General features: G+C 34.1%; 2 protein-coding genes across 2 annotated transcripts; both read right to left on the minus strand.

Moving 5' to 3' along the window:
• Positions 1-5,385: 5,385 nt before the first annotated feature.
• LOC124956424 (flexible cuticle protein 12-like) lies at positions 5,386-6,962 on the minus strand. The gene is made up of 2 exons (XM_047512217.1): positions 6,171-6,962; positions 5,386-5,972 (listed from the first exon to the last, which is right to left on the minus strand). Exons 1-2 carry the CDS (start codon positions 6,177-6,179, stop codon positions 5,664-5,666), a joined length of 318 nt encoding a protein of 105 aa, XP_047368173.1. The 5' UTR covers positions 6,180-6,962; the 3' UTR covers positions 5,386-5,663.
• A 980-nt stretch (positions 6,963-7,942) lies between these two features.
• On the minus strand, positions 7,943-9,909 carry LOC124956425 (larval cuticle protein 65Ag1-like). Its single transcript, XM_047512218.1, has 2 exons — positions 9,587-9,909; positions 7,943-9,072 (listed from the first exon to the last, which is right to left on the minus strand). Exons 1-2 carry the CDS (start codon positions 9,593-9,595, stop codon positions 8,767-8,769), a joined length of 315 nt encoding a protein of 104 aa, XP_047368174.1. The 5' UTR covers positions 9,596-9,909; the 3' UTR covers positions 7,943-8,766.
• Between the last annotated feature and the right edge of the window lie 10,593 nt (positions 9,910-20,502).

Here is a 20,502-nt window from a genome sequence, read left to right on the forward strand (position 1 = left end):
TAACAAGGAGGAAAGACATCAAAGTATCTTTAAGTTTTTCACGATTTAATAATGTCGATAGGCGCGTGCTTTTTTGACGGACAAAAAAAAAATGTACGCACCTATTCTTAAAATCGGCTATTAATGAAATTAAACTATATCTCGCTATATATAATACATCCACGTTACGTCTGAGTTTCATGTAACGCGCAATGAATATTAAGAAGAAGTCTTCTGACCTATGGAAGACAAAAAAAAAAAAGTAGAAAAAAAGAAAATAGAAAGAAGAAATAGTCACGGACGTGTGCCTAACGTTCGAAAAAGATCATCCCTATTTCTTTTCAAAGAGAAACGAAATTTCTTCCTCTTAATTTCGATTAAAGAATCATTACGTATTCTTGACGTTTGATCTTTCGACGATACGAAGAGAGAACATATTAACATTCGATAAAATTTGAAACATATACAACCACTTTCCGTGTTTGTACTTATCTCGTCTATATCAGGATTTCTTTCGTTGTTAACTTCGTTAGTTTTAATAACGTTCGACGGCGTAGACGAAACAGAAGCTTTAACTTGATCTTCCTTCTTTTTGCAGGTCGTACACTCTCCCTTATTACGTAATCTCGTGGATACCTTTGAAAAATCTTCGACCAAAGAATTATTCCTACTTTTCGATGTGAATAACGAAAAATGTTCGTTGGATAATGTCATAGCAGTTGTACATTGGGAAGAATGTTCCTGTAATTCTTTCACCCAGTGATCGTCGCGATCGTATCGTCTGCGAGGATATTCCGAGAACACAGTCAAGTTCTCAAGGCTCATAGTTTTTTTCAAGGATTTACCGCTGGATATAATCGACGATCTCGTATTTCCGGATCTCGGTGCGATCCATTGTGATTCCTCGATCGTGGATTCGGATGAGGACTCCATCATCGAATTGTTTTGACATTCTTGATTCTGATAGATCACCTTGGTCGATATATCTTTATCATGTTCGTCGTTATGTCTACGGGATACCTTTAATTTCTTCGAAAATCTTCGAACGAATCCCTTCATTTTTGGCAATATATTCCGTTGTTCATGTCGTTCGTTATAGGTAAAACAATTGAAATTGGACTTTGAAATGTCTGTTACAGTGGGATACGTAAATTCCCGAAAGGTCTCCAATGATCTCGTTTTGTTACTGGCGCTATCGCAATGTCCTTGCTTCGATCCGATCTCGTGTTTCGTCGATATCATACACTTCGTCTCCGATATCGTGAATGGAAAACGATCTTGACTTTTTTTTTTCTTAAAACGAGGTGACTTCTTAATACGTTCAGATGCATCCTGAAGTTTCGAAGTCGAGTATGAGACTTTCGGTGGGACAGTACAAATCTCGTGAACCTTTTGAATTATGAACATTGCATTCTCCGGTTGAACCGTCTTTGAAAATTTTAATTTGGAACTTTCGTCATTTATCATCCGCGTTATTGGATCTTCCTGGCCTATACCTTCTACTTTGTTATTCGTATCGATTGCAAAGTCACAAGATTTATCAGTTTGAAATTCGTTATCTCCTTTTTCATTGGCATCTTTAATTTCATCTTCCTGTTTTGTTTCTACGCTAACTTTATTATTTGTAACGTTGGAACGTGTCCAAGTTGAATTTGTACAAATTGATATTTTGTTAATATTCCACGGCTGAATATTCTCCATTGAAGTTTCTTTTTTAAGAGAATAATGTTTTTCCATTTCCTCGGTTTCATTCTTCTTTTCATCCAACAAAAGTATTTCGTCTTCGACCTTTTGATTCGTCGACGAGTTTATGGACATTTGTTTTACCGATTCGGATCGATTAATATTATTGCATTTGGAGTCGAAAGTGGACGAATCTTTATTTTCGGTAACCGATTCGGATCGACTATTCTCTTCGAGTCGCGTTTCTGATTCTTCTTGCAATACCGAAAGATGACTTTGCCTTGGATACATCGAAGTTATCAAGTATTCTAACGGATTCGTATTATAATCTTCTTCCTGCGAATAAGAGATTTCAAGTGGATCGCCAAATGTTTGGTATTCCTCAACGTAGTTTAAATTTCCCGAACTTTGAATTAGATTCCTTTTAGTCGAATAGAACGATTCAGGGAATTCATTAAGATTTTCTTGAATGTAGATCATTTCTCGCGACATATCGACGGATTTACATCTTCGACCATCCTCCATATACCTTCGTAAATCATTTCTTTTATCTATATTCGATTCTTCCTCTTTTCGGCCATCGCTTTCGAAATGTTCTGTGGGTAACTTTGAGGAAGGCGCGGAAAATGCTCTACGTGATTGTTTTGCAATGTCAAATTCGTTGCAAGTTTCGTAAATGTTTCTAAATTCCGCAAATACCGGTTCTTGCCATGTTTTAGTTAATATCAAATTTTGATCGGACGATTCGGAAGTATCCATGTTTTCGCTATCGTCGAAAGATTTATATCGAGTAGTTCTCGTAGACGTATTTTCTTTATCTCTCGAGTTTAATATTGAGCTTACATTTGACAGAGCCTTCGTCAAGGTACTATTATCCAAAGAACGATTTTGCGTGTAAGTTTTACTATCAACTGATGTCGAACATGAGACATCTTCGGAATATAATGGCAAACTCGGCACGCTCGTGTTATCCTGTCTTTCGTTATCGGACACGTTCAATGTTTCTAGATTCTCGATCAATCTGATATTCAAGAACGAAGATATTTTATCGTTTTTATTATCGTACAACGTTCGACCAGGTAAATGTCCCTCGCTACGAAATCTTGCAGAATTTGTCGCTGAAAATAAATCTTCCCTTTCTACGATGTTCTTTGCCGAAGACGGACAAGAAAAGTGTTTCATCTTTCTTCCCGTCTGACGTTTAGGAAAAATATTTAAATCGTCGATCGATTTAATATTTTGTTCTCTCAACGATCGATCATTCTCTTGTCTTTCGTTTTCCGAATCTAACGCGTACAATCCTTCGCCTTCTTTTTCTTCGTCGATCCATACCATTTTCGAACGCGAGTTCAAAGTCAAGGCTGATCTTAGAGGCAACGAATCCAAATCGTTCTTTTCTCTAATCTCATTTCCATAAGTTAAATTCTCATCGAGATAAGGAACGATATTCTCTACAAAAGTATTAACATTATTTTCGAATATCTTCGTACTATTTCTTTTTCTATCTCTGCTATTATCTATTTTACTTCTAGTTGTCTCTTGAAACGATCGGGACGAAGATAATTCCTGATTATAGTCGCTTCTAACAGATAAAACGGGTATTATTCTTTCGTCTATCGTAGTCTTAGAAATTGGCGAGGACAATTCCGTATTCGTTATAGGACTGTTGATCTTTTGTGATAAATAACTGGACGGTTCGTTGACACTTTCAGACTCGCTACTAGAACTGAAATTCTTCAGGATAACACCAGTGTAAGGCCTATATCCTCCGCATTTCATCGGACGAACATTGTTCGCAGACAAACGTGAAATCGGATTAAGTTCGACTTTGTTCTTTAATAATCTATTACATTTAACATCGTACGAGATACGATCCTCCTTTGCCGATTTAGATTGACGTGACTCATGTTTCTTCTCATCGTCGTTGCTAAAACAACTTCGTGACGTCAAAGAACCCGTAAACGTCGTCGGTTGAAAACGAAGCATCGAAATGTCCGTGTTATCGATGATTTTTGTCGACTCGAGAGATTCTATCGAATCCGCGATAATTTTCGAACTATCGTTCTCCGTTTTTGTTAAAAAATTCAATAAATTCGTAACTTTAGGTTGTGCTATTGACAAAGATTTATCAATCTCTTCGAGGATCTCCGATCGGATTTTTGCCCGTCTTCGGGCACGTGCACCTTGCAATGGGCGCAAAGTCGACGAACTTTCGTTGATAAAAATTTCTTCGTCGTTCTTCTTTTCGTTGTAATTTTGTGAAGAATCCAATTGGTGACTATGTGAAAGTCGATGATTAAGAGATGTTATAAAATCGATCGATCGTATATTTTCGTTCGTGGACGATGATAAATCCTGAAGACGCTTTTTTAATCCTGATGGAGAACTTACGTCGGAATTTACTTCCTTGTATAAATTATTTCCTTTAGTTTTGTCGATCTTTAGCTCTGTCAATATATATATAGATACATATATATATATATATATATTATTTTTTACGAAAAGGTTATATTAAAAAAATAATCAATAATTACGATTATATACTTGAAAGACAAGTTAAAGGATCGGACGTAGCTTGTACTTTAACATCGCCATTTTTATCGAGGATGTCATCGTTATTCATGTCGTTTCATAATTCGTTTATCTCATAGATGATTATTCGTTAAGAATTTGTACCTTACAGAACTTGACTACACTCTGTCATTTGCTTATGGATAAACATAAGAGTGCATGGGTTTTAATGAGAGATAGCTGAATAGCGTATTCCCACATTGATTTAATTACAGTCAGAGAGTACAGTAAATTTAATTAATTCAACATGATGGGAGAAATATACAAGTGATTAAACACGTAATTGTTGAATTGTCTTCTACATGATATTAATTGCGTTCTTTTCCTTTAAATAATTTGTAACAGATAAGGTCTTTTTGATATTAAGTATTAATGATTCTTTTTTTTTTTTTCTATTTTTTTTTCTTTTTATCTCGAAAGAGAGCTATTAACGCTCTCTAGCGGTAAGAACTTGGTACTAATTTTAATGGCGTCGTTGAGGACAAACAGGTAAGAAAGATAATAATCGTTTACTATACGACTAGCTGCATTGCTAGTTAATTTGTATATTTTAACGCCAGATGGCTCTAGTTTAGAATTTGCGAATTATTTAAAATAAAAATGAAGATGTTAGATTTGTAAACGAGGAAAACAAGATAAATTGTTTTTATTTCGTTGATTCCCAACTTAAAGAGGAATTTAATGAATCGATCTTTAACAGTCTTTGTTATTTCTACTATTTGCTTCCTTGATACAATACAAATCTATTACTTTATTATCAGAAGTTGTTAAATTGCAACAAAAATCATTCGTATATGAAAGGGCAAAGATAAGAGTAAAAACAAAATAATATAATGCGGCAAATCAACATTAGCATTTCGAAGTGCCTTTCCTTTTGAGGAATTATTCACCGAGGGAAGATCCTTGTCCCCGATATCAGCATTCTACAGGTTTTACAGACGATTTCTTCTCGAGAGTATTAGTTATTCTCCAGGAATAGAATTGCCATTTATATTTTGTAATCTAAGCTATTATATGCTTGAACCACTATTTGTCTTCGTACGTAAAGAGGCGACTATCTTGCAGGTGTATTCAAAAAAAAAAGTGTGAAAAAGATAAAAAAGAATATATGTGTGTGTATATATATATATATACTCTTTTTTCTCTCTCGATGTCAGCAGTGTCCATTCGATCAATGAGGGTTGAAACTGATCAATTATCTATACATTTATCTATACATTTATTTCAATTATCTATACATTTATATTTATCAAAGAGTTTTATACAAGTTCGGAATTAATACAGCGCCAGTGAAAGAAACTTTGGTCTCAGTCGCTAAACGAGGGTAGTCATTAATCAGGTAACTATGAGTTTCGGCGATTCTTCGAGTTGTTCTTGTTGTTGGATCATTGGTCGTGTAACAAGCGTTTTTTTAGAAGAGATATAAAGATTTAGGAAGGAATGTGTTCGCCTTGTGGGTGGAATCCGTTTTCGTCAGCGACATAGCTGATGGTGTATCGTTGATTGGTAACTGGGTCAACCCAACCGAAGCTACCCCTAACAGCAACAGCTTCATTTTCAGTGCCAACATTCGTTAATTGGCCTGATTCCTCATGATGTTGACCATTGGAGAGTTCATAGCCATAGTTGTAATTACCAAGACCGATATTGTCGGAGGGAGTTTCCTTAACGAGCACCACATCATCCTGAGGTCTCGGAAGAGCGAGAGCGACAGCCAAAACGGCGAAGAAAGCTATGATCTACGGGAAAACAAAAAAAAAAAAATTATAAAAATGTAATGTTTCGAGTGAATCGAATCGAATTCTTTTTTTAGGTAGAATAATCAAATTTTCGATTGATACATCCTGACATACCGAGCAAGAATTTTACTGAATATATTTATGTAGATCGTTCGATCGTTAAAAAGATTAAAAAATTTTAACATTAAGAATACCTACCATCTTCATGGTTACAAATCGATTTCTGTGACTACTCTTGTTTGAAAGAGAAGACTGGTGTGACTGATGCGGATTCGAGAATGCTACGGTCGTTTTATACTGGTCCTCCTACTGCCCAAATTTCGTTACACCACCATTGAATTTCACCTTTCACCTTTTTTTTTTTTCACTTTACCAACGATGAGCACACGCCCGCTCGCCATTGCTAATATTCTGACCTTCGTCACGTCGTTTCGAAAATTATCAATTTTTTGTTTCAAATACTACATGCACGTCCCATGGAATTATCTGTTATTACGTTATATTGCGTTCTGGTAATTAATATATTTAGTATATAAAATAATAAATTTTAACGTTGGGATAATTTATACGTGAATTTATAAATAAATTAGCGAAATTCTCCATTGACATTTTTCTTCGTGATAGAGAAAAAAAATATTTATTTAGATTGTTATTATTTTATAATACATGATATTTTGAAAATTAAGATAACACGTATCGTGAACGTTGATTGATAGGTTTGATAAAAACGAACGTTTATGGATTTAATACTTTCCATTAAAGTAATGATTAATATATGCGATTAAATATCGACGAACGTCTACTCCGTCTACTCTCGTCTAGTTACGGTAACAATACTTGTCATGTAAATTACTCTTTTATAGGTTCTTTGATTAAATTTTACCTGTCACGTACTTCATATTTCAATTATCCGCTATTCAATGAATAATCGTCACAAATAGCTACGTCGGAGACGTAAAAGAAATTGTAAAAATTGTAAAGATATGTAAAGTAATACGTGTAATGATATTTAAGACGATTTTAAGATGTTAGAATGATTCAACTTCTGTTTTCGGCTCTTTAAAAATATGTAAAATTTTGAAAGTGTCACGAAACAGATTCGAAGAATGTATACCGTAAATGTTTTATCTGTGAATAAAAAGAAAATGAAGATACCTATATCATCATTATATATCAAATATTTCCAATTTAAAGTATGAATATATTAAATTAAAATTTTGAAAGGATAATTATTTTGAGCTATAAAATATGCCTACGCCCGATATTCATTCTTCTTTAATCGTCAACTTTCATTCTTAAACTCGAAACTTTCTAAATATTTATGTTCGTCAAAACTTTCGTAAGAATTTATATATACTTAAAAATTCTTAGATTTGATCATCCTGTTAATATATATTTTTATATTTGACAATTCAAGTACAACCATTTAATTTTAATCATTTATGCGTGACATCGTTATGCTTGTTAGAGCTGAATTATTATACGATGAGATGTTTAACCTTCGAAAAAGCAAAAGTTATTTAGGACTTGATAGATCTGTCCAAAAGTATAAAACGTGTGTACGAATTTATATTGTGAAGGAATTTAAATGTGTCAGCGTGAATTAACGTACGGGAGATTGGTTTGGGTAGTCGTAAAGGAGCATTTTCAATGATTATTCAAAACAACGCATCCATCAAGAGAAAGAGTTACCCGAAGAACCACAAGTGGTGTAGATCTTGAGAACCTTGGAAACTCGGAACGACCTATCCACGAATAAACTACGCTCAATAATCCCACGGATAGATCGATCAAGGAAAACAGGTCTTATGATCCGTCGAACTTTTATGCGGTATTTATTCTTACGCAATCGGCTATCATCTTCGTAACGTTCCTTCGTAACCTGCTCGTATTCATAATTTTTTTCTTCTTTCTTTCATTCTTTTTCCTTTTGTTTTTTCCTCTCTCGAAAAATCTCGATCGAAGTTGAAATAGATCGAGGCTCGTCTTCAAGTACGAACGCAATCGTTTGTTGTAAGAAAGCGAATGTTAGTCATCATTTGTGTTCTAGCGTTATTACGAAAGAACATTAATTATTAAAGGTACCAATTAATGAAAATATGTACTCATCGGCTGACATTGTACATCGTACATAGGAATAAATTATGTTGAACATGAGATGTGGATTGTTACGTAAAGAGCATTATAAGAGAGAAAGAGAGAGGTGAAAATGAGAAGTATATAATATTTATAAAGAAATATCACATTTCGTAAGTTTCATACTTTATAATTTATCATACTTGTCAACACATGACGTACATCGTAGAAAATATCGATCAATATAACTCCTGTTCCGTACGAGTTTATTCATGCCTTTTAAAAAATCTTTTTTACGTTTCTTCATTTTTTTTTTTTTTTTTTTTTTTTTTTTTTTTTAAAGTACAAATATACATCAAATATTTTACGAGTACTTTCGTCAATTTCAATGTATACATATTGATAATAATAAGATGTACCAATTAACATTTAAATACCATTCTTAGCTTAGCAGTTGGAGGATAGTTCTTTTAAGTAGTACGAACGTTACATGTGTCATCCTATACAACACGGTCGACTATAATCCTTCGAATCAAAAGCATAATTTTCTTCGATCGTAAATCATACGACAGTGATTTACTATTTAGAAAGTAACCTTAGTTATTACGAAGAATATATGACATAACGAAGAAGAGAATGAAAATGAGGTGTGTGCATTTGATTTTGTTATAAAATAATTTTATTTAAATATTTTGTTAATTTATAATAAAAAGAAAAATCAGACCGATGGAAGGTGTTCACCCTGCGGATGGAAACCATTCTCATCGGCAATGTAATTGATGGTATATCGTTGATTGGTAACTGGGTCAACCCAACCGAAGCTACCCCTAACAGCAAGAGCTTCATTTTCAGTGCCAACATTCGTTAATTGGGCTGATTCTTCATGATGTTGACCATTTGAAAGTTCATAACCATAGTTGTAACCACCAACACCGATATTGTCCGATGGTGTCTCCTTCACGATCACCACTTCTTGCTGAGGAAAAGCGAGAGTGACAGCCAAAACGTTGAGGAAAGTAATGATCTAGGAGTAAATTTAAACGTTCGTTATTTTTACTAATTTTTAATAGTCGCATAATTTTCTTTTTTTTTCTTTTTTTTTACGTCCTTTTAACAATAAGCAAGTAAGTTCTTCATTTATTTATGGAAATAATAAGAGACGATGTAAATTCCTCACGTTCTTCTAACGCAAGAATATTCATGAAAGAAGGAAAAAAAAAGAAGAAGGAAAAAAAAATCATTGGAACAGTTTGTAAGATCCGTCACGGTCATTCATTTGCAATTGTACGACGTTATAGGTAATTGTTAGCGCGATAATAGAGATGTTTATTAAACTGTCGTTCAATGTATTTTTCTGTTTTCAAGATCGTAAAGTATGATTCCGAGTTGTATGTATGCATATACTTGGTAATCATTTAACTTTTATGAAAATTTTTAAAGTTTTTTATATTCTCGATGAACACTTCCCGAGGATTATTCTTTTCCTGAAAATTTATTCCTCGGTCTACACAAGAGATCACGTATTGTTAAAAACGCACCAGTTTCATCTTTGATGAGTTCTTTTTTGAAAGAATTTGAAAGTGTAAAGAAGAAATTTGATTCGAGACGAGTTGGATCACTTTACTGATTCAAAAGAGGATACCGGTTTATTATATAGACGGATTTCGTTTCATTATTAAATCCCCTACCATTAAGGAAGATTTCGCTGCTGAAATTCTGGTAGAGTGTCGAAATCTTCTTGACAAATGGCATTGGCCCATCCCGGTGATGGTACCAACGTGACCATGTGTTGAAAATAATATACATACCTACATATAATTGACTATGAAAAAAGAAGGAGAAGAAAAGAATCTAAAAAAGAATCGACGTTGAGTTTAAATGTTAGGTAGGATTTCAAGGAAGAGACATCGACGTTGGAACCATAATCGTCCTCGACTCTCGCCGTGTGTTCTTTGTTTTGCCCTAAGATGCTCTACGGGAGATAATCCGGAGACAATGGGATACCAATTATCTCCTCGTCGATTCGATTCGTACATAGATAAATGGTAGAATCGCATGAGGAATAGGAAAGAAAGTGGAACTAGCTCGACTGTCTCTGATACGCGTTTTGTTTAAAAGCGAACCTTTGACTTTCGCGAAAGATTAAATGGTTTCTGTCGTGTGCCCATTTTTATCGAGCTTCAATTGTTAAAAAAGGAATTGATAAAATGAAATCATTTTTTGTCAGTCATTTATTCGTCCGATCTCTTCTTACGAATAATATCTTCATTTCTATCCTATGTATTTTTATTTTTTTTATTCTTTTTTTCTTTTTTTAATTTTTTCCTTCTTTTCGTTTTAAAGACGATAATAGAAGTTTACAAAATCTAATTGTTAAGATCACGTGAAAGTGCCGGTATCGAAATCTAAAGCGATAAGTTAATTGTCTCCCCGCATTTCACAATGCGTTTACGTTTACGGATTCGGTTCTTAACGCTACTAGAAAGCTCAAAGCAATTTAAAATGCACTTTGGAAGATGAGCGCACGTTTAAAGGTTAGTCAGGGTTTACCTACTCTCGTCGATCTTCATTCATTGATCCTCCTCGTTCGAGATCCTTACTTCGGTACTATTCGTTTAGAATTATGCAACTATGTCTCTTTAATTATAGATGTTTAGAAAAATGTACTAGATACGTATGTATCTAAGTAGTACTACAGTAGTGAGTTTTAACATATCGTGCCAATTAAATTTGAATAACAAAATGCTTTTACTTCGTAGTTTCTATTATTGCGACATTGAGAATATAAGATGAAAGTTTGCCAGCCAAAATCACTGTAAATCTGATTGTAAGAGGAACGATGTAGAAATATTTTTTTCGGATTTCTATCTTTTTTTTTTTTTCTGTTTCGATAAAAGTCTCATTTCGGTGGCCTTCTAGTGAAATACTAATGTTTGTTTATTAATGAGTGTTATACAGAGATTGAAGTTTCTCTAAATTCTTTTTAATTTAATAAGGGTGATAAATTTTAGTCTTTTCAAAAAAAAAAAAAAAAAAAAAAGAAATAATTTAAAGAACGAAAGAGAGAAAACGAAAACAAGTTTCAATGTCGGATTTTGCATAATTTCCTTGGTTAATAAGGATTAACGAATTATCAGAGTTTAGCTCTACGTTGTATTACACGGTACAAGTTGTAGTATGTAATATAATCATGATCTATCGTAACCAGTATGATAATATCTTATACATGTGGAATCTGGGAAGGACAGTCTGTCAGCTTGTTAAAGATGTTCTTAGATTGTAATACTATTGTCATACTGACAGCGAATATTACAGCAGTTTTCATATCGCTACGAACGATCAAATTTTAATAAATGTTCTTCGTCACCATGAACAATTCGAATCGTGCGAATCCTAAATGACATATTAAATGCAAAAGAAAAAAAAGGACATTTTTCGAAATACTCATCACCATCGAGGATACTCGAAATGAATATCCATCTTTGTAAGGAGAAATGGTAAAAATGTTAGTAATTATCTAATTCCTTCCTAATTCGAGAGAAACTGTACGTAAGTACTTGGACGAAGGCAAACGACACGTCGGGATCGTTTAAATGTACTGCTAGCTGCCAGAGAGAAAACGAGTTTTGCCATTAGACAACGGCGAAGAGGAGTTAAATCATCGACGGTCTATCCTAAGGCGCCGATGAGTTAATAACGTTTAACGAGTGAATAGAAGCTATTGATGGAGGTGAGGAAGAAAAAGAAAATGAAGAAAAAAAAAATTGAACAAAAAAAAAAGAAAATGTGATTGCCGATTACGTTTAAGATTTAGATGTTAGACGCTTATCTATCGTCGATTGTCGAATGTAATCAAGGAACGATTGAAATAATAAATTGTGTTCGTTCTTAGAAACGGGAGAAAAATAATAGAGAGATGTATTCGAATGGGAAGAAGGATGATAGGGAAAAGGAGAGAAACGATATGGGTTAATCCTTGAAAAGAAAGTGACTACGTGATTACATAAGACTATATCTTATGCTAATGACATTTTTTATCAGAGAGTTGATTGGATGATAATCGAAGAGGATCATTTTCGAGATAAGATTTATGTCAATGCTGATGGAATACATTCTTGATCTCCTTATTGGCATCCTCTTGTTGAAAGTTGAGCCGAAAGAAGCTTTGTCAAATCGATAAATGACAATCGAATGGTCGGAATTATTTATTTAAATCAACCCTTTCTGTTTTTTTTTTCTTTTACGAGACTGGGATCACTATCTGCATGAGAACGATTGCGAAACAGCACATGGCATCGCTGTCAATAATTTTATTTTTTTCTTACTTGTTTCATTTTATCCTCTTCTAATTTCATTAACAACTAAGCTCGTACTTTCGTGAAATTATTTCATAATTACTTTACATTCACATATTGACATATGTGTATTTATGTATGCATATATGTATGTAAGTATGTGCATGCGATGTCACAAGCGAAAGACCAGTAACAAATCGATCTTCCTATCCGAAAAGAATTTCCAGAACATGACTCTCTTTCTCTCTCTCTCTCTCTCTCTCTCTCTCTCTCTCTCTCTCTTTTCGTTTAGCTTAAATAACATAGCCCGTGCTAAAATGAATGCTTAAGATAAAGAATATCGAATTTATATCGCCGCTTTTCTACGGTGACATGTAACACGAGGATCCAACGAAGAATCGTAGACGTTCAATCTTGTCCCTCCTTCTTTCCCTTTAAACATATTCGATCCCTCGAGCTTCGTCCCTCTTCGTTACTACTTCTAGATACGAGTATCTCGAAGTTAGATAACCGGTTGTGTTTCGAAGCGGCATCGTGCATCACCTTTGCGGGTCGCGGCTTTTCCTTTTTGCGCGGTTTAACGACGACGAGGCGCGACGATATTGTATAATCGATTGTACACGCGAAGAAAGAGAGAGAGAAAGAGAGGAATAATTCGAAAATCGAATAGTCGATAGCTCGAAGGAGGTTGTGTACGTACGAATCGATAGATACACAACTATTTCTTCTATGATACGTTATGTAAATCAATTTTTAACTGAACGTTCTTGTCTCGGTATAGGTACACATCATAGCTTGCATTCTAATACAGATAAGTAAGGATAGATTCTATATAAAGTATTTTATTGATATTTAGAATTAATAAGAAAATTGTTGATAAAATCTAATAGAAAGAAATTGTTAAGCCATTGCCGAGGGTTTTCGTAATCTGACATAATTTGATATTTTCTTAAGTAAATTATTAGGTATATGAAAAAAAAAAGAGACAGGTATATTTAAGTTGAATATAGGTACTAATATATTACGAAAAAGAATGACAAGGAAAAAGAGATTGATCATTCTATTACTTGACATTCACCGAGTCAAAAATGTGAGCTCACTCGATAGTAAACTTTCTTTCAATCTTCTGATTGTTCGAATACAATGAGCCACAGTACATATTCAGTTCGAACGTGAAGTGTTCTTTTCTCTATCAAACGAAGATCAGATATTTTCGTAGAAAGTTCTTTCCTTCCGGCTTGTTGGCATACATATATACATATATACATACTTATTTATGGGAGCTTCGTTTCGTTTTGTTTCGAAATAATCATAAAGACCAAACTGGGTAAAAGGTATTTTCCAAGTAGCCGAAATGATTTCATCGTCGAAACGTTCGAAAGCGGACGTCTAAGATCGGTACTCATCCGGTGAGAAAGAAGTGCCATAACGAAGAGGATAGTGCTCGGTTGCTTTTCAACAAGGAACTCGCACACAAGCAAAGAATTTCGCAAGAATCCTGCTGGACCGCGGCGCGAGGTCGTCGTCATCGTCGGCTTAAAGGCGCTTCTTGCGTAATATAACCACCAAGCACGATGGCGAGGATCGGTTAAATGCCACCACGTTGTCGGCAGACAGCAACACATATGCTCCTCCTTACTCATACTTACAACTTACGCGTACAGACCGCTTACATTAAGAAAATAAGACACGCCGTAAGCTCGTTAAGAGACAGAAAAGAACGTATGCAGATATATATATATATATATATATATATGCATGTATGTGCATATGTGTATGTACGACGAGACAGGTGGAAGAGATATCGAGAAATATTTTGTATCGAGTTTATAATTACTATCAATCTTTCTAATCAATTATCGCATTCACCTTCGAAATAATTATAAAATACAAAACAATTATTATTATATAATAACACTGTGTATTTTTTATTTTATAATTATAGGACTCTAATAATGAGCATTCAATATTAATTCCTACGTGATTCGTGTATGAGGAAACGAATAGAAATTTGTACGAATTCATTAGTGATATTGAAAATTAATTCTCAACGCAGAATCCCCGACCTTATGCAAATTTTCTGTTTATTTGTGGTCGATATTCGTTCGTATTATATTTTGTTGAGCAATCGATACCCATTAAAAATTTAAATCGAACAGAGTCAAGAAGGAAGAAGACCGTAGCTGAACTTTGTCATATATCTCTCTCGTTCAAGAATCTTTCCGTTCTCTCTTGCATAGATAGATACACTAGTCAGCATTTGAGGCGTAATCGTTGAAGAAAAACCCGTAGAATGACTATATAAGCGGATGACTATATATCGTCGATTGATTTATTTTATAGTCAGCTCGCAAAATACCGCGACTAGTTGCATGAGGGATCGAGGGAGGACCGGAGGGAAGGGTGAGGCCACCTGCGCCTTGCATTTATAGCTTACCTATGTTCGTAATTCACAAGGGCTATACTAACTTCACGAGCAATGACGTACTGCGATAAGATAATTACACCAGCAGGATGTAACCTTCTAAGGTACGTGCCAAAGGATATCGTGCTAGACGATGCCAATTAAAAGTTCAAAGGTGTTGACGCGATAATCGAGAATCCTCGATAAAATCACGATATAATTTCTAATGGTTTATCTTTTCAAATTATAATAAACATAGATTTTTATCAGAATAGATATATAAAAATGTTCATCCGAAATTTTGATTTAATTATTCCTTATTTGTTCCTGTATGTAGAAATTAATGAATTAAAATTATTTATTGTGTTTCACAAGATGCAAATGATAAATCAATTTGTATCGTATTACTAGGTCTCGATCAAGCTATTAGTTTTATTATGGAAATGCAAAGATATTATTTACGGAATGTAATGTATTTCGTTACATACGTGTATCGTGTTACATAGGTAGATATATAGCAATCAGGTATAAATGCATATTATATAATGCTTTTTCAATAAAGAAAGAGATAACAAAACAAAAATGAGAAAGACTAGTCACAAAGTTTTCTATGAAATTACGTTATGCAGGATTCCGTTGCAGAAGTCTATCCTGATAGATTTATCTTTTCAAAGCTATACTAAAATTCGTTTCAATTAGGACTTGTCACCTTAATAGATATAAAGATAAATTTGCTTATTCAATGATCATGCATAAAATAAATTTATACTTCTCAGAATATTTCTGTATATAACGTTGGCCATTTATTATTACTTACATGTACGTTTGAATTTTTTAAATCGATTGGAAACAACCGCATCAAATTAATTGTAATAATAAATAGTAATAATTTGAAAATAACAAAGATTATACAAAAATGACATTTGTTGGATGGCATAATTTGATTATTCTCATTATTAATGTCTGTAATACAAATATTCTTCATAATGAATGAATACATCAAGTAGATCGAAAAAAAAATTCAATGAGGTTCACAAGAAATAAATGTCGTTGTTTCCTGCGTTAAAGACATACAATAGAAATTACAAACTCTAAACGATCGGAAGTCCATGAGAGAATCCGGGTTCAGCAGCGGTCGTCATCATTCCGACGAAGCTCTATACCATGAGAATAAAAGAACATATACGAAGAAGGAAAAAGAGAGAGAGAGAGAGAGAGACGTGGACGATGTGCGAGAGGTCAGGGATGTCTTGACGTTGTGTCGTTAAAAATATTATCTCGACGCTCATTAATCGAGTGCTAATTTGACATATTAACGAGCTAAAATCGATGTCTCTTTGCCATTCGAAATTCGAATTTTTCTCTCAGATCTTCGCAAGGGGATTGAAAATGATAATGTATGTATGTACGTCGTTGGATGTGGGACAGTTTTTGGTCAAGATCAAGGATCCAAACTTTATAATTTACATTATAATATATGTATATGCAAGATGAATCGCAGAATGTTATCATTTTTTGTAAGGTTCTATCATTAATAAGATACTTGAATAAAAATCATAATCGAAACTATATTGTAAAGATAATAATGCCAAAAGAAAAATGGTCACTTGTTTTCTTTCCTCTCTCGTATAGTAAGAGTTTATATCGGTTATTCCATTGAAACGATATAATCTCAAATAATTCGAGTTATTCGTATCGATTCGATTAATCGAATTCGAATATAGATCAAAGATGGACATAGACAGATACGTCGTCTTCCTGAATACAAAGGCAAGAGTTCGAGGAAATAAGATTTCGCCCGAGTGCGGCATTTCAATTCGAGAGCCCTCTTGACCGCTCGTGACTCTCGTCGAGTCGTTATTACGACAGACTGTCTCCTCTTCTCGTTACCTATACCTCTCATGTAGATGTAGTAAGTATCGCGACCTTTGCGGCAAAATCGCACGACCGAAGAAAGAAATAGACAAGTACACGTTTTTATATTATTTGTTTTATTTTATATGTATATATATATATTCTTTTTATATCTTTTTTATTTTTTTATAAACTTTACAACAAAGAGATATTATCGAAACTGAAAGAGAAAGAGAGGGAGAGAGAGAGAGAGAGAGAGAGAGAGAGAGAGAGAGAGAGGGAGAGATGAAGATAGCATCGATTTTAATCCGAATATTGTAGACGGCAATTAATTTCTCCCCAACAGATAGAGGAAAAGAAAAAAGACTTCATGGATGGTATCGTGACATTAACGATAATTATTGATATGCGTAATGAGTTAATAACAATTTCTACAACGTATTCATTAAAGTATGTCGAATATAACATATTTTATAGCTTTTAGTTCGATGATTTCCCTATTTATTAATTTATGATAATTGCCGTCACCATTTAATACAAATTACGAAGTACTCGGTAGAATTCAGATTAACTTCCGCATTTTGTCGAGGATGAGAAATGGTGGGTGACTACGTTCGAAGGTGAGGTACTTTCACGTTGATAAAGTTTATGTGTTCGTCTTTAAATGAACGACACCGTATTAACATTTGGAGGACGTTAAATTTCTTTTTGTTCTCTTTCTCTCTCTCTCTCTCTCTCTCTCTCTCTCTCTCTCTCTCTCTCTCTCTCTCTCTCTCTCTCTCTCTCTCTCTCTCTCTCTCTCTCTCTGTGTATATACAAATGAAACAAGTGCGAGAAGAATTATTACAATGATGCAATTCGATAATACGAAAAGTACATTAATCCCAAAGTCGCCGGAGGATTTAATGGTTGGAGCTTTACGATCGTTATGCAATAGCACAAAAGAGAAAGGGTAAATATTTATTATCGAACATTGCGAAGAAGCGACGTGCCTCTATCTTTTAGTCATCAAGAAATGCATTTTTCGATGACTATCTGCAAAAGAATTTCATCCCCTTGATGACGTTTTTAAATAATAAAAAATTGAACAAGAAAATAAAAGAGAAGAAAAAACAAAAAATATCGAAGGTTAAACGGATAATTTACAAAGTAAATGTCAAGAAAGACGGAAAGGAGAACGAAGCAGTAGGGGGATGCAATAGCGAAAGAAGAAGAATAAGAAGAAGAAGTTCCGCTAGTGTGTCGTCGAGTTCCCTTTACGGCGTTGAAAATGCATGTTAGATTATCATGAGACGAGTAGATAATTGCACATCTGGCATATCGAACATATTGTCGGCGTACGTAACTCGTTACATTTGCAAGCCCGTGTAATACCAGAAGATGAATTGATCGGGGTGAGGGGTAAAGGGAGGGATATACTCGTTGACATTTACTCACTTTGGCACGTTTTTACTCTTGCGTATCGCGTGCCCTTACTCTATTCGTAGATCGAGAACGACAAATCATTGCAAAAAGAAAAAGAAAAGAAAAAAGAATCGAAAGGAACTTATCGAATAAGCACAATGAGGATTATGTGAATTACGACACGACAACGACATCTGGTAGGTGGTATATAGAGAATACGTAAATAATAAAAATAAGCTAATGCGATTCGGTAAAATAAATTTTTTTAATAAAATTAATAGCATTGGATTGATTTTTTTCGGATTGTTCGACCTTGAGTAAATTGTCGTCGAAAAAAATGTAATCATTCGATTTTACAATAAATTAAGTAATAAATTAATTTTTAGATTTTAACTTTTTAAAATATAAAGAAAGAGGATAGACTTGATTTGAATAAAAAATAAAATTAAAAGTCGTAGAAAAAATCTATATTAGATAGATACTATCATAATTTTACTATCGCCCATTTTTTTAATATTTACAATGAATCGAATTATATTGCTGAATGTCGAAATCGTTTCGTTACATAAATTTCACGACGGTCGATACTTAATAATCCTTATCCAAGTTAACGTCAAATTATTATATGCATGTACATAGATATCTGTACATAGGTATATACAAGATCGATACAAACAGTGCTGTGAAGTTTTCGTTTTCTAATTATCGTTGACGCGTTACCGGCATAGCAACTTTGCTACCAGACTACATAACCAATGTATACATAATAAATCATCATACGTTCTCCACGACTAAAGTAAAAAATCAATTCATTAGATATTTGCGCGCGTTACGATGTGAATACTTTTTCACTCCCGATTAATATTTCTTTCTTTTGCATTTAAGACTAATGAAAATGATTAACGTTAAATAGATACGCATTTTTTTTTAAGTTAAATATGTCGTAAAAAAAGAAAAGAGGACGTAAAGAAAAAGTATAATTAAGTCGATCGAGAGATTGTACGAAGTTAAGATAAAAGAAAAAAAAAACGTGTTCTCCGAAAAAAAAAATGATACATTAGAAAGGATAGGAAGAATTCGGTCGAAAGTAATCAGAAGAAAGGGATCCTGAAAAAAAATTGATGCGATCCCGAGCGAGTCCCCTTTTGGTCCTTACACAATCAAGATAAGTTTGTCGACGCGTATCTCTCCGTTTACGGTCGCAGGACATCGTTGTCGTGCTCGCTTTCACGTTTATGTTTGCTTATTGGTCGCGTGAATAGCAAAGGGAAAGGAGAAGATTCTCTTCCCGAACAGAGAGAGAAAGAGAGAGAGAGCGAGAGAGAGAGAGGGGGAGAGAGAAAGAGAGGATTGATGGGTCCAACTAATTATTCCAGATGAATAGGTTCGAAGTCTAATGAGATATCTTCGACCTATCTATTGTATGTGACACTATTATTAATTTTATCATCACGTTAGTAGGTACGCATTATCATGTCTAGAAAATTGAAATGCGATAAGCATTTCAAAATTAGCAATATAAAAATAATTTCTTATCATGTATAATATTACATACGATTTTAAGACGATTAAATATTTCAATCACATTTCTACGTATGACATTTGTATTTATTTGAAAGTAAAAATTATTCGAGATACAGACGCAGTAATAGAAAATTTTTAACGAAGTTAAATTATGGTCATTATCGAAGGCAGACATTATGGGCCAGTTTTGTTAAAAAAAAAAAAAAAAAAAAAAAAAAAAAAAGAAAATTGAGGGAACACTAATAACACTGGAATATTCAAAAAAGTTCTTTTAAGCAACGAATTCTGTTACTTGTCCGAAAGATCGTTTTATGCAAGAAAAACGGAGTGGACCGTCCAAAGATAGTTTGTTTAAATATGGGGAAGGAGAAATAGTCGAAGCTGAAAAACACGGTAGCCGGAGGCGTCCTCGGGGACTTGTTCATCGACAGCAGCGCATCTTCGGAAATGGCAAGGTCACCGGTAGTTACGTCATTAACTTTCCTCGGCAGCTTCGTCGACGTAAGTACTACGTCGAGAGAGAAAACCAAATGTCACAATGACCAAGGACGTTTGAGAACGTAAATTGGTGTGCGAGTGTATTATTCGCTATTGATCAACGAAATCGAAAGGGGTTGGAATTGACGAATTTTAGTGTCGACGTAAAAATTCTTCTTTTATTCGTGACATCATTTATAACGTGGAAAATCCATCGTTTCATTCGTTTTATTTGCGATAAATAATAAAGATAAAATTTATTAGTTAATCGTGTCGTCATTCGTTACGTTCTCCGCGTCGTCGTCGTCGTCGTTCTTCTCTAGTTTTTTCATGAAAGTAACAATCACCTACCGCGGTTTGCTTACTCGTTATCGCGACATTTCATCTATATGGAGTACGATCGGTGGTTTTTAAGGACGAACAGGTGCACTGGCATTTATCGTGATGCAACTGACATTCGTTTATCACGAATTTCTCATCCCATTGAATTACGAAA

The sequence above is a fragment of the Vespa velutina genome, chromosome 22, assembly GCF_912470025.1.
Source record: "Vespa velutina chromosome 22, iVesVel2.1, whole genome shotgun sequence".
Classification (NCBI taxonomy): domain Eukaryota; kingdom Metazoa; phylum Arthropoda; class Insecta; order Hymenoptera; family Vespidae; genus Vespa; species Vespa velutina.